Below are 15,775 nucleotides of genomic sequence, written 5' to 3'. Positions count from 1 at the left end.
TCACTACACTCTCCCTCTCCTGCTCTACCGCTCTCACTACACACTCCCTCTCCTGCTCCACTGCTCTCACTACACACTCCCTCTCCTGCTCTACCGCTCTCACTACACACTCCCTCTCCTGCTCTACCGCTCTCACTACACTCTCCCTCTCCTGCTCTACCGCTCTCACTACACCCTCCCTCTCCTGCTCTCACTACACTCTCCCTCTACTGCTCTACTGCTCTCACTACACACTCCCTCTCCTGCTCTCCTGCTCTACCGCTCTTACTACACCCTCCCTCTACTGCTCTACTGCTCTACCGCTCTCACTACACCCTCGCTCTACTGCTCTCACTACACTCTCCCTCTCCTGCTCTACCACTCTCACTACACACTCCCTCTCCTGCTCTACCGCTCTCACTACACACTCCCTCTCCTGCTCTACCGCTCTCACTACACACTCCCTCTCCTGCTCTACCGCTCTCACTACACTCTCCCTCTCCTGCTCTACCGCTCTCACTACACACTCCCTCTCCTGCTCTACCGCTCTCACTACACTCTCCCTCTCCTGCTCTACCGCTCTCACTACACTCTCCCTCTCCTGCTCTTCTGCTCCTCCACACACTCCCTCTCCTGCTCTACTGCTCACTACACACTCCCTCTCCTGCTCTACCGCTCTCACTACATACTCCCTCTCCTTCTCCACTACTCTCACTACACACTCCCTCTCCTGCTCTACCGCTCTCACTACACACTCCCTCTCCTGCTCTACCACTCTCGTTACACACTCCCTCTCCTGCTCTACCGCTCTCACTACACCCTCCCTCTCCTGCTCTCACTACACTCTCCCTCTACTGCTCTACTGCTCTCACTACACACTCCCTCTCCTGCTTTCCTGCTCTACCGCTCTTACTACACCCTCCCTCTACTGCTCTACTGCTCTACCGCTCTCACTACACCCTCCCTCTACTGCTCTACTGCTCTCACTACACTCTCCCTCTCCTGCTCTACCACTCTCACTACACTCTCCTGCTCTACCGCTCTCACTACACACTCCCTCTCCTGTTCTACCACTCTCACTACACTCTCCCTCTCCTGCTTTACCGCTCTCACTACACTCTCCCTCTCCTGCTCTACCGCTCTCACTACACACTCCCTCTCCTGCTCCACTGCTCTCACTACACACTCCCTCTCCTGCTCTACCGCTCTCACTACACTCTCCCTCTCCTGCTCTACCGCTCTCACTACACCCTCCCTCTACTGCTCTACCGCTCTCACTACACACTCCCTCTCCTGCTCTACCGCTCTCACTACACACTCCCTCTCCTGCTCTACCACTCTCGTTACACACTCCCTCTCCTGCTCTACCGCTCTCACTACACCCTCCCTCTCCTGCTCTCACTACACTCTCCCTCTACTGCTCTACTGCTCTCACTACACACTCCCTCTCCTGCTTTCCTGCTCTACCGCTCTCACTACACCCTCCCTCTACTGCTCTACTGCTCTCACTACACTCTCCCTCTCCTGCTCTACCACTCTCACTACACTTTCCTGCTCTACCGCTCTCACTACACACTCCCTCTCCTGTTCTACCACTCTCACTACACTCTCCCTCTCCTGCTTTACCGCTCTCACTACACTCTCCCTCTCCTGCTCTACCGCTCTCACTACACTCTCCCTCTCCTGCTCTACCGCTCTCACTACACACTCCCTCTCCTGCTCCACTGCTCTCACTACACACTCCCTCTCCTGCTCTACCGCTCTCACTACACACTCCCTCTCCTGCTCTACCGCTCTCACTACACTCTCCCTCTCCTGCTCTACCGCTCTCACTACACCCTCCCTCTACTGCTCTACCGCTCTCACTACACACTCCCTCTCCTGCTCTACCACTCTCGTTACACACTCCCTCTCCTGCTCTACCGCTCTCACTACACCCTCCCTCTCCTGCTCTCACTACACTCTCCCTCTACTGCTCTACTGCTCTCACTACACACTCCCTCTCCTGCTCTCCTGCTCTACCGCTCTTACTACACCCTCCCTCTACTGCTCTACTGCTCTACCGCTCTCACTACACCCTCGCTCTACTGCTCTCACTACACTCTCCCTCTCCTGCTCTACCACTCTCACTACACACTCCCTCTCCTGCTCTACCGCTCTCACTACACACTCCCTCTCCTGCTCTACCGCTCTCACTACACTCTCCCTCTCCTGCTCTTCCGCTCTCACTACACCCTCCCTCTACTGCTCTACCGCTCTCACTACACACTCCCTCTCCTGCTCTACCGCTCTCACTACACACTCCCTCTCCTGCTCTACCGCTCTCACTACACTCTCCCTCTCCTGCTCTACTGCTCCTCCACACACTCCCTCTCCTGCTCTACTGCTCACTACACACTCCCTCTCCTGCTCTACCGCTCTCACTACACACTCCCTCTCCTGCTCTACCGCTCTCACTACACTCTCCCTCTCCTGCTCTACTGCTCCTCCACACACTCCCTCTCCTGCTCTACTGCTCACTACACACTCCCTCTCCTGCTCTACCACTCTCACTACACACTCCCTCTCCTGCTCCACTGCTCTCACTACACACTCTCTCTCCTGCTCTACCGCTCTCACTACACACTCCCTCTCCTGCTCTACCGCTCTCACTACACCCTCCCTCTACTGCTCTACTGCTCTCACTACACTCTCCCTCTCCTGCTCTACCGCTCTCACTACACTCTCCTGCTCTACCGCTCTCACTACACACTCCCTCTCCTGCTCTACCGCTCTCACTACACACTCCCTCTCCTGTTCTACCACTCTCACTACACTCTCCCTCTCCTGCTTTACCGCTCTCACTACACTCTCCCTCTCCTGCTCTACCGCTCTCACTACACACTCCCTCTCCTGCTCTACCGCTCTCACTACACTCTCCCTCTCCTGCTCTACCGCTCTCACTACACCCTCCCTCTACTGCTCTACCGCTCTCACTACACACTCCCTCTCCTGCTCTACCGCTCTCACTACACACTCCCTCTCCTGCTCTACCGCTCTCACTACACTCTCCCTCTCCTGCTCTACTGCTCACTACACACTCCCTCTCCTGCTCTACCGCTCTCACTACACACTCCCTCTCCTGCTCTACCGCTCTCACTACACTCTCCCTCTCCTGCTATACCGCTCTCACTACACCCTCCCTCTACTGCTCTACTGCTCTCACTACACTCTCCCTCTCCTGCTCTACCGATCTCACTACACTCTCCTGCTCTACCGCTCTCACTACACACTCCCTCTCCTGCTCTACCGCTCTCACTACACACTCCCTCTCCTGTTCTACCGCTCTCACTACACTCTCCCTCTCCTGCTCTACCGCTCTCACTACACCCTCCCTCTACTGCTCTACCGCTCTCACTACACACTCCCTCTCCTGCTCTACCGCTCTCACTACACTCTCCCTCTCCTGCTCTACCGCTCTCACTACACACTCCCTCTCCTGTTCTACCGCTCTCATTACACACTCCCTCTCCTGCTCTACCGCTCTCACTACACCCTCCCTCTCCTGCTCTCACTACACTCTCCCTCTACTGCTCTACTGCTCTCACTACACACTCCCTCTCCTGCTCTCCTGCTCTACCGCTCTCACTACACCCTCCCTCTACTGCTCTACTGCTCTCACTACACACTCCCTCTCCTGCTCTCCTGCTCTACCGCTCTCACTACACCCTCCCTCTACTGCTCTACTGCTCTCACTACACACTCCCTCTCCTGCTCTACCGCTCTCACTACACTCTCCCTCTCCTGCTCTACCGCTCTCACTACACACTCCCTCTCTTGCTCTACCACTCTCATTACACACTCCCTCTCCTGCTCTACCGCTCTCACTACACTCTCCCTCTCCTGCTCTACTGCTCTCACTACACTCTCCCTCTCCTGCTCTCCTGCTCTACTGCTCACTACACACTCCCTCTTCTGCTCCACTGCTCTCACTACACACTCCCTCTCCTGCTCTACCGCTCTCACTACACTCTCCCTCTCCTGCTCTACCGCTCTCACTACACTCTCCCTCTCCTGCTCTACCGCTCTCACTACACTCTCCCTCTCCTGCTCTACCGCTCTCACTACACCCCCCCTCTACTGCTCTACTGCTCTCACTACACTCTCCCTCTCCTGCTCTACCGCTCTCACTACACACTCCCTCTCCTGCTCTACCGCTCTCACTACACTCTCCCTCTCCTGCTCTACCGCTCTCACTACACTCTCCCTCTCCTGCTCTACCGCTCTCACTACACACTCCCTCTCTTGCTCTACCACTCTCATTACACACTCCCTCTCCTGCTCTACCGCTCTCACTACACTCTCCCTCTCCTGCTCTACTGCTCTCACTACACTCTCCCTCTCCTGCTCTACTGCTCCTCCACACACTCCCTCTCCTGCTCTACCGCTTTCACTACACACTCCCTCTCCTGTTCTACCGCTCTCATTACACACTCCCTCTCCTGCTCTACCGCTCTCACTACACCCTCCCTCTCCTGCTCTCACTACACTCTCCCTCTACTGCTCTACCGCTCTCACTACACACTCCCTCTCCTGTTCTACCGCTCTCATTACACACTCCCTCTCCTGCTCTACCGCTCTCCCTACACCCTCCCTCTCCTGCTCTCACTACACTCTCCCTCTACTGCTCTACTGCTCTCACTACACACTCCCTCTCCTGCTCTCCTGCTCTACCGCTCTCACTACACCCTCCCTCTACTGCTCTACTGCTCTCACTACACCCTCCCTCTACTGCTCTACTGCTCTCACTACACCCTCCCTCTACTGCTCTGCCGCTCTCACTACACACTCCCTCTCCTGCTCTACCGCTCTCACTACACTCTCCCTCTCCTGCTCTACCGCTCTCACTACACACTCCCTCTCCTGCTCTACCGCTCTCACTACACTCTCCCTCTCCTGCTCTACCGCTCTCACTACACACTCCCTCTCTTGCTCTACCACTCTCATTACACACTCCCTCTCCTGCTCTACCGCTCTCACTACACTCTCCCTCTCCTGCTCTACTGCTCTCACTACACTCTCCCTCTCCTGCTCTCCTGCTCTACTGCTCACTACACACTCCCTCTTCTGCTCCACTGCTCTCACTACACACTCCCTCTCCTGCTCTACCGCTCTCACTACACTCTCCCTCTCCTGCTCTACCGCTCTCACTACACTCTCCCTCTCCTGCTCTACCGCTCTCACTACACTCTCCCTCTCCTGCTCTACCGCTCTCACTACACCCCCCCTCTACTGCTCTACTGCTCTCACTACACTCTCCCTCTCCTGCTCTACCGCTCTCACTACACACTCCCTCTCCTGCTCTACCGCTCTCACTACACTCTCCCTCTCCTGCTCTACCGCTCTCACTACACACTCCCTCTCTTGCTCTACCACTCTCATTACACACTCCCTCTCCTGCTCTACCGCTCTCACTACACTCTCCCTCTCCTGCTCTACTGCTCTCACTACACTCTCCCTCTCCTGCTCTACTGCTCCTCCACACACTCCCTCTCCTGCTCTACCGCTTTCACTACACACTCCCTCTCCTGTTCTACCGCTCTCATTACACACTCCCTCTCCTGCTCTACCGCTCTCACTACACCCTCCCTCTCCTGCTCTCACTACACTCTCCCTCTACTGCTCTACTGCTCTCACTACACACTCCCTCTCCTGCTCTCCTGCTTTACCACTCTCACTACACCCTCCCTCTACTGCTCTACTGCTCTCACTACACCCTCCCTCTACTGCTCTACCGCTCTCACTACACACTCCCTCTCCTGCTCTACCGCTCTCACTACACACTCCCTCTCCTTCTCTACCGCTCTCACTACACTCTCCCTCTCCTGCTCTATCGCTCTCACTACACACTCCCTCTCCTGCTCTACCGCTCTCACTACACACTCCCTCTCCTGCTCTACCGCTCTCACTACACTCTCCCTCTCCTGCTCTACCGCTCTCACTACACACTCCCTCTCCTGCTCTACCGCTCTCACTACACTCTCCCTCTCCTGCTCTACCGCTCTCACTACACTCTCCCTCTCCTGCTCTACTGCTCCTCCACACACTCCCTCTCCTGCTCTACTGCTCACTACACACTCCCTCTCCTGCTCTACCGCTCTCACTACACACTCCCTCTCCTGCTCCACTGCTCTCACTACACACTCCCTCTCCTGCTCTACCGCTCTCACTACACACTCCCTCTCCTGCTCTACCGCTCTCATTACACACTCCCTCTCCTGCTTTACCGCTCTCACTACACCCTCCCTCTCCTGCTCTCACTACACTCTCACTCTCCTGCTCTACCGCTCTCACTACACTCTCCCTCTCCTGCTCTACCGCTCTCACTACACACTCCCTCTCCTGCTCCACTGCTCTCACTACACACTCCCTCTCCTGCTCTACCGCTCTCACTACACACTCCCTCTCCTGCTCTACCGCTCTCACTACACACTCCCTCTCCTGCTCTACCGCTCTCATTACACACTCCCTCTCCTGCTTTACCGCTCTCACTACACCCTCCCTCTCCTGCTCTCACTACACTCTCACTCTCCTGCTCTACCGCTCTCACTACACTCTCCCTCTCCTGCTCTACCGCTCTCACTACAATCTCCCTCTCCTGCTCTACCGCTCTCACTACACACTCCCTCTCCTGCTCTACCGCTCTCACTACACCCTCCCTCTACTGCTCTACTGCTCTACCGCTCTCACTACACCCTCCCTCTCCTGCTCTACCGCTCTCACTACACACTCCCTCTCCTGCTCTACCGCTCTCACTACACTCTCCCTCTCCTGCTTTACCGCTCTCACTACACTCTCCCTCTCCTGCTCTACCGCTCTCACTACACTCTCCCTCTCCTGCTCTACTGCTCTCACTACACTCTCCCTCTCCTGCTCTACCGCTCTCACAACACACTCCCTCTCCTGCTCTACCGCTCTCACTACACACTCCCTCTCCTGCTCTACCGCTCTCACTACTCACTCCCTCTCCTGCTCTACTGCTCTCACTACACACTCCCTCTCCTGCTCTCACTACACCCTCCCTCTCCTGCTCTACTGCTGTCACTACACACTCCCACTCTGATCAGTAATCAATAAATGGTTCTTACCTTCTCCTGTGTACAAAGAAGCAGCTGTAGAACCACTGTCTGTACTCCTTAACTGAAGTGGTTCTAGATAAGTAGGTGTAGAACCACTGTCTCTGGTTCTAACAGAGTTTGCTGTAGAGGGTCACGTCACATCACTGTGGAATTCTAACTGAGTCAAAGAGGGAGGACCGCACTTTTATATATGTGACGTCAGCGGTGACGTAACAACCGCGAAGCACACTGGAGACCAAGAAGGAAGAACCAGTGAGCGGGGCAACTGTCAATCACTTTCAGCTGCAGCCAATCAGTTACTCCAGTTTTGCTGTCAATCAGATTTTATTATTAAATTATTATAATTATAATTAAATTATTATACATTATTATTAGATATAAATTATTGTAGTAGAATTCAACAAAATGAGCTCTTAAAGAAAATAGGAGTGAACGTATGTTTCTGACAGCGACACCTCCTGCTCAGAGGGAGTATTGCGCATTTCACCAATCCGCTTCCTACCATGTCCAGTTCAGTCCGGTTTCACCACTGAAAGGATCTGGTGGGTTCAGCCGTTTTCTCCATTCTGTTGAAGTATTTCTGGGCTTAGTTATCGTAACTTCATGTACTGACCATTACATTGGAGGAACACAGTCTGTGTATCTCTTGTTTTTACTGGTTCTGCTTCGTCTGTGTTTCTAAAAATGCTGCTAATTAGCAGCTGTACTCTCTTCCAGCTACAGCTAGCTGTGCTAGCACTGTGCAGCATGCGCTCTAAACACTGTGTGGGACTGATGGGGTTTCTTTGGTGTCCTGTAGCTGTTAGAGTGGAGGAGGACAGGACTGAGGAGCTGCTGTTATCTCTCTCATTTTACTTGATTTAGATGTGACTCCAGTAAAAGCTCACAACTTGGCCTGCAGTCTCTTTATTGAGGGAGCGAGACAGCGGGGTCACACCAGGACAACCCCAACACCAGTAATAACTGCTGCTCACTGAGAGACTCTGCAGATTCTGTCCCACACAGAGATCGGAGTTCAGTTGGACTAACCGGAGACACATTTGTCCACACAGTGTAAATGCATGTGTCTAAAATCTCCTCAGGATACAGTCCAGATACTCGTCCCATGAAGTGAGCAGGTGTCTAAGGGACGACAGCTGTGGTCAGAATTAGGTCCTGGTTGAAGGTGAAGTGCTGGATCATCCCTGTATTCTAGAAATGAAAACACAGAAGGTAGAAATTCAGTGTATTTCTGTCTTTCTGAAATGAGGAGACGTACACATCACTTCCACGTTTCTCCTGCTTGGCAGGTTTGGGATGGGAATACCGGCTACAGGTGTCTTTATTGTTGGTGAGCTGCTTAAATAAGCGTTATGTGGCTGAACCTGAGCTCAGCTTTTTAATGGATCTGTTAACAGACCTCACTGTTACCTGCATGTTCTGCTGCTGTTCGCTGTTTTCTTTACACTTTCAGGTGGTAAACAGCTTATTGTTGTTGTGGAAGATAAATAAACACATTCAGCTCCAGAGCAGCTGTTTGTCGAGTTGTTTATTGGTCTTTTCTACATTTATCAATGTGACCAATACTAAGGGTGTTACGGTAGGAGAAGAGCTGGTACACCTTTCTAAGGCTTACCTAGAAGGGGGGGGGGGGGGGCGCGCCTCTAAGACGCTCGACATGTTGTGGGCTCGTAGGATTTCTGTCTACGAAGTCTCGTGAGATTTGCCCAATTCTCGTCTGGTTCAGCGTCAGGGACATGTGCAGGTAGCAGGAGGAGAGCCCTCCTTAAAGTTCAGCACAGCTTGGAATGCTTCATTCCAGCGGTTTGGAGGATGTGGAGGAGTGAACTGCTGTACAGGCAAGGGAACCCGGTATACACCATTGAAGGCCAGATGCAGGTACTTACTGTTTGTATCCAAGTTAGCATGTAGCAAATGTAGAGTCTGCTCGCTAATGCACTTACAGCAAACTCTTACTGACTGCAGCGTGTAGCAGTGCCTGGGGTTTGAGACTGAGTCTGGGTTAGTGAGCAGAGAGCAGAGCTCTAAGGCAGATGTACTAAACCTTTGGTTACAGGTCTGTAAATGTATGCAGTTGACTGGGGGTTTTGGTGGAAGCTGCAGAGCATTAATGTAGTGTGTTTCCCTTTACAGGAGTCGTATCCCCTGCTAGTTTAAATGAATCACTGCTCTTTCCTTCCCCTTTACATGCTCTTATAAATAAGAGTCTTAATCTCATTGTTTTTCTCATTGTTGAGTCCCAATATCTTAGACCAGTGTTATATCTTTAGATTAGTTAGTTAGTTAGTTAGATTCAACGTACAACCGATTAGTAAATGAAAAGTAGTAACTCCTTTTTTTCTTTACTGTAACGTCATAAATCGAAGTGAGTAACAAGCTTTGGGTCTTTGTGGAATGTATGATTCACATGTATTTATAATTTGGTGGTTTTGTAGTGAAGTTTGTAGTGTTCACTTATTTAATTAATTAATTTTATTTTATATTTGTTGTGCCCTTTAAGTTCTTGTGTCTCATTGTGTTTGAAATTCTAAAGGTTTCTAAGGTGATTAGAGTTAGGCCCATCAACAGCTGGCTGTCCTTTGTTAGGACAGTGGTAGAGGGCTCCTTTGGTTCTCTCTGTTGGGTGTTTACCTGTCTGGATAAACTCAGAGAGTTCTGTTGGTTCTCTCTGTTGGGTGTTTGTCTACCTGGCTGGATAAACTCAGAGAGAGTTCTGTTGGTTCTCTCTGTTGGGTGTTTACCTGTCTGGATAAACTCAGAGAGGTTGATTCTTTGTTGGGACAGTCTTTTTATCACCTGTGTAGTCACACCCATTTTCTTCTTCTGGTGTTAAACATGCATTGGAAGTTTCTGGTGGTGTTGTCACCTACATCTACATATATGTGATTCTTTAATTGGGGGAAGTTTTCTGTCCTCAGGGTATAAATTCATGTCTGGCTTTTCAAAGTTTATTAAATTAAATATTAAGATTTAAACAGAAATAAAGGTAGTGTAGGGTGGTGTTGGGAAAACCATGACTCAGGGTGTTTTCTCCTAAAACAGTGAAAATTGGACTAACTAACTAAACTATGGGAGGAGCAACATGCATGAAGCTCCTCCTCCCTAATCGGACCTCCAATAAACTTCACCTCTTCCATCTCTACCTCTACAAATCTGCGCAACCCTGTCCCACCCAATCACCTCCCCTGTAACTCTGTCATCATTCCTGGCTCCACTAATCAGAGGTGCGACTTCGCTTCCTTCCACAATGTAGAAGGAGCAACCTGAACTCCACCCCCCCCCCACCCCGCTCTTACAGATTTCTCCCAAATCATCATAAGCTAAAGACACAATCTGATCTAGCAAATTATGACTACATAGACGGAAGCTGAATCTGTCTGTCAATTTTATTTATAAAGCACATTTTAAAAGAACTAATGCTGATCAAAGTAATAGTAAAGTAATAAACAGGGAAGACAAACATAAAACAAACCAAAACAAAAACACAACATTAACTCTCAACTACATTAAAAGGCCTAAGAATAAAAAATAAGATTTGAGGCAGGATTAAAAAATTGCAGTGTTGGGGCTCGCCTAACATGTGGTGGCAACTCATTTTATAGTCATTTTATAGGGGCTATGACCTAACCCCTGTGCATCAGAATGACTTTTGCTGTGTTTCCATTCTGGTTTTGATTCATGGATTCAGTTCTTGTTCATATACGTTCATGTATGTTCGGTTCAGTGTCTTGATTCGGTTCAGTGTTTGATTCAGGCTCTTCACATCATGTTTAGTTAATGTGTTTCACCTGAGACGGGGGGTACTTAAGGGGCTTCAACGCTCAGTTCTACGCCGAGAATTAAATGGTTTGGAACCTTGATGTACCCCGAGAAGTTCCTGTCTCCTGACCACGGTGTGTTTAGGCCAGCTTCGGCTCGACTTCCTCGTTTGCAAGCAAGCTGAGGAGGGAAATAATGGAGACATGGGAGTGATGTGGGAGCGAGGCGTGGGGGGCGTGAAGGCTGGCTGGTAGCTGCATTGGGTCTTGAGAGGACCTGAAGCTGCTGAAAAACTGCTGACTGGGGTTCCAGTACTAAAGACTGGCTACAAGAGGTTCACTCTTCCTGTCTTCTAAATCTGATGGAAGAACAACATGATAACAATTATCTAGAACATTTTCAGTGATTTTCAAATTTCCTAAATTTCAAATACCTTTAAATACCTTACTCAGACTGAGTAATCTGAAGGGAAGCTGAAGCATCCTATAAGGCTCCTGGTTTCCTGCATCACTGTAGACCTTGGGAGAAGAGGGTTCTCCACCAATGGCCCATGGAGTGAGACTTCACCCTGAAATGGATCCTTCCCATCAGAACTCCTGGTTTCCTGCGTCACTGTGGGCTGTGGGAGAACAGGTTCTGCTTCCTCTACCAGCCCATGGAGCGGGACATTCCCTTCAGAGCCGGACCCAGCCAGAAGGTTATCGTTACCAGGAGCCGTGCTCGATGTCTACAGGGGGTGAACCCTGTTCATCTTCTTCAGGATCTGTTGGAGGAACAAAAGGACAAAGATTGACCAACTGAAACTGAACATTTTGGACCATCTCTCAACACTCGACTCACATACCTTAAACTTGAGGAATCTCAGCCTCCTGTTTCCCTGCCTCATCGTTGGCTGCGCCTCCACAGCTTCCGTCTCCACCACTGGTTCATGGAGCAAGATGTCTGGAGTCCCATCCTCGCGTCTCTGCTCAAAACATGAAGAAGCAGGAGATTCTGTAGAGGATGCAGAATGACGAGCACCCTGCTGAGAAGACGAGGAGCAGTCGTGCACCATGGACGTCCTTTTGAAGAACTTCCTAATTCTTCTTTGAAGTGCTCGAGAAGCTCTGAGGATCGGTGCTGCAACATAGGTTTGAGTTGCCTTCTTAAGTGAAGCACAGCTGAAGCAGCCAATCTTCTCCCCCACGACCTCTACGCTTCCAGCTCCACTGCAGTCGTCCTCCTGGAGCGGGAGGACCTCTTGATGAGAGCAGCTTCCCCCATCCTCTTCATCAACGGGTACCACTAAAAACCTGCCGATAACTCTGGAGATAGTAGACAGAGAAATGTACTTATTGTTAGTGAGCTGACACTACTTTATCTACTCTACATGGTAGTAGAGTAAGTATTGGGACACCTGTTCATTCATTGTTTCTTCTGAAATCAAGGTTATAAAAAAGAGTTTATAAAAAAACAGTCTCACTGCCCAGAGAAGAAGATTTTCTACTAGATTTTGGCAGGAGCATTGCTTTGAGGGTTTGATTGCATTCAACCACAAGAGCGTTAGTTAGGGAGGTCAGGATGTTGGATGATGATCACCACCCCACCTCATCATCCCCAACTCCCCAACTCATCCCAAAAGCACTGGGTGGAGCACCACCATCATTCCAGAGAACACAGTTCTTCCACTGCTCCACAGCTCAATGCTGGGGGGCTTTATACCCCTGTAGCCCATCCTGGCATTAGGCGGCATGGTGCAAATAGGTTCATGTTTATCTGCTCCAGAGAGTCCTATTCTATTGGCGGTACTTCTCTAAACTGACTAGACAAGCTGTGTGTGTATGTAACTTAAAGTAGCTGAATGTGTTCATTAGAATGGGTGTCCACAAACATTTGGTATATAATTAAATGTATATAAACATGGAGCTTGGACTTGATATCCAGCACAACGTTCGACTTAAAGTTCTTGCCTTGATTTTAGCCAGGGGTACCCAGCCACCTCTTTCACTGAAGGCCGAGTGACAGGATCTTTCTGCAGCATGTAGGAGATGAAGGCTTTGCAGGGTTCCTCCACTGCCACCTCCTCTGGATACTCCAAGGGTCTCCGTTGGAGAATTGGGATCATAGCCTCTAAGGGGTCAAAGAATGGCAAGGACGCAGTAACCATGGCATAAAAAATCACTCCGAGGCTCCACACATCGCTCTTCTTTGGATCATACCTCTGACGCATGTTTATCTCAGGTGCACGGTAGTAAGGATTTCCACACAATGTCTTGCATAGGTCAGGGAAGCCTCTTGAGAAGCATCCTAAACCAAAGTCGGCCAGTTTGATTTGACCATCAAAGGTCAACAGAACATTATTTAATTTGAGGTCGCGATGGACGATGTTCTGCTGGTGCAGGAAGTCCACCGCGCTGAGTAGCTGGGAGAACCATGTTTTGGCCTGGTCAGTGGGGATGGGGCCAGTTTTAACAATATGATGAAGGAGATCTGTGGCAGCAGCCTCCATCACAATGTACACACGTTCCTGCATCTCAATAATTTCATGCACCTGAACAATGTGAGGGTGCTTTACTCTTCTGAGAATGGTGAGTTCCTGGGATTTTGCCTCGTAGTCCATTATTTTGATGGCCACCTGGTTTGGGTGCCTTTCAGATGAGGCCAGCTTAACTGTGCCGTAAGTCCCTTCACCGATGACGCTCAACACATTGTACCCAAAAAATGTCAGAATGTCGTCAGTTTCCATGTTTTCCCTACAAACAGAAGGTAGAATTGACAGTTAGAGAAGGTAGAGGAGGTGTGAGGACCTATTTCCCCTGTGAATTCTGTCGTGTTCTTAGTTATTTATAGCGCGGGTAAATGACTTCCAAGACAACTCCAGTTAACTTCCAACGAGCGAGTACTTTATTATCGAACTTGACCTATCTCCCGCCTGCTATATCCCCCTCACCATGTGCTCCCCCCATAATACCTTGCACCAGGTAAATATCAGCTAATCCAGCAGAGGGTGCTACAATACTACCACATCTCCCCTTTTGAGCAGGACAAAACAATTATTGTCATAGAAGCTACAAATAAACAACAGCAAAAAAATGCATTGTGCGTTTAACATTTAACCTGCTTATACCTTCAACCTAAAACCTACTGTCATATCTTAAAAACAATCTGACAACTTAAAATAGACAGGTCAGCAGGACTTAACACAAAACTTTTGTTTTTCTAAACCTGGGGGTCAGGGTGGACTACCTGAACCTCCCGAGTCAGCTGAGGGGGTTATTCTGCCCCATCTTGACAGCTGCTCAACCTAGACTAGACATGAATGTTCATTACAAGTCCAGTTTCTGTGGCTTCACTATCAGCCTCCCAGATCTGGTTCTGGGTATAGTGAGCTCCGGTTTGGCACAGGGTGTTTGTGTCACTTGAGTCTGTATGGGTGTAACAGCTGCAGGCACCTGAGAGCTGTTCTGAGTAGTGCTGTTGCTGTCAGTCTCATCCATAGGGATAAGGTGGTGTCTGTTCCTACGAACAGTCCCATGAGGAACTTCAATCATGTAAGAGCGTGGTGTTGAATGTTCTCCTAACACTGTCCCTGTGACCTTCTGGTCTGTGACCCACACTTGTTTGCCAGGAAAGAGCTTACTTAGATTGTGTACACGATGACGTTGATTGAAGTGCATTTGGTCTGTGCCCCTCTTCTCTCTCTCCTTAAAGCGTACCGCAGTATTGTCAGGAAGAGATGGGTTCAGCACCGATGGCAGGGTTGGCACCGTGGTACGAAGCCGACGCCCCATCAGCAACTGAGCAGGGCTGTAGCCATTCCGGAGTGGTGTTGCCCTATATGCCAACAAGGCAAGATATGGGTCTGATGTCTTCTTAAGAAGATGTTTCACAGTTTGCACTGCACGTTCTGCTTCCCCATTGCTGCGAGGGAATCTCGGACTGCTAGTGATGTGTTTAAATCCATATGTTGCCGCAAACTCAGTAAAAATGCTGGACGAGTACTGAGGACCGTTGTCACTGACGACGACCTCTGGGATGCCATGTCGAGCAAAAATGGACTTAAGATGCAAGGTGATGTCAGCAGATTTTGTGAGTGAGAGGTTTACCACTTCAACATAACGTGAGTAGTAATCTACTACCAATAGGTATGTTTTCCCTTTCAGCGTAAACAGATCAGTGCCCAACTTTTGCCAGGGTCTCTCGGGCAAGTCTGTTGGGATTAGTGGTTCTGTGTGGTTTGTACGTTCTTTGATGCATGTTCTGCAATTCAGCACAAGTTCATTAAGCTGTTGGCTTAACCCAGGCCACCACACACTTTGCCTTGCACGCTCCCGGCATTTCACCACACCTTGATGACCCTCATGTAGTTTTGCTAGGATGTCATTCCTCAGAGCAGAGGGAATAACAAGTCTTGTTCCTTTGAGCAGTAGTCCATCATGAACTGCGAGGAAGGCACGTGCTTCCCAGTAATGCTTTTCTGGTCCGGCGCAGCGATTGAACTCAGGCCAACCTTCCTGACACATTGTCATGACACGAGAACACACACTGTCTGCTTTTAAATGTTCTCTCAGTCCATCCAAGTAAGCTGAGCTTGCCGGGAGATGCTCTATGATGCTGTCCATATAGATGTTTGTGCTCTCCATAAGCTCTTCATCTGCGTTGTCTGTTTTCTTTAGCAGTGGAGCACGTGACAGTGTGTCTGCTGTCCACAGGCTTTTCCCAGGGACATGTGAAATTTTGTAGGAGTAGCGCATGAGTCTCATCCTGAAGCGTTGTATACGCGGGGGTAACGCATCCAGCGCTTGCGCACCCAGGAGACTAAGAAGTGGCTTGTGGTCAGTCTCCATTTCAAAGTAACGGCCTATTAGAAAATCTCTGAACCGCTCACATGCCCAAGTGAGCCCAAGGGCTTCTTTTTCCACTTGTGCATATCTCTGTTC

The 15,775-nt window shown here is 50.1% G+C and overlaps 1 protein-coding gene across 1 annotated transcript; it reads right to left on the bottom strand.

The window, feature by feature from the left end:
• Positions 1–11,583: 11,583 nt before the first annotated feature.
• On the bottom strand, positions 11,584–13,590 carry LOC140556625 (testis-specific serine/threonine-protein kinase 6-like; the record flags this gene model as incomplete). Its single annotated transcript, XM_072680705.1, has 3 exons — positions 11,584–11,619; positions 11,701–12,160; positions 12,806–13,590. Coding segments are annotated over 3 exons (1,281 nt in total), but the record flags the coding sequence as incomplete, so codon positions are not given.
• Between the last annotated feature and the right edge of the window lie 2,185 nt (positions 13,591–15,775).

The sequence above is a fragment of the Salminus brasiliensis genome, chromosome 5 (genome assembly GCF_030463535.1).
Source record: "Salminus brasiliensis chromosome 5, fSalBra1.hap2, whole genome shotgun sequence".
Taxonomy (NCBI): Eukaryota; Metazoa; Chordata; class Actinopteri; order Characiformes; family Bryconidae; genus Salminus; species Salminus brasiliensis.
The sequence above is the reverse complement of the archived record's forward strand: the minus strand, read 5'-3'. Positions and strand labels throughout refer to the sequence as shown.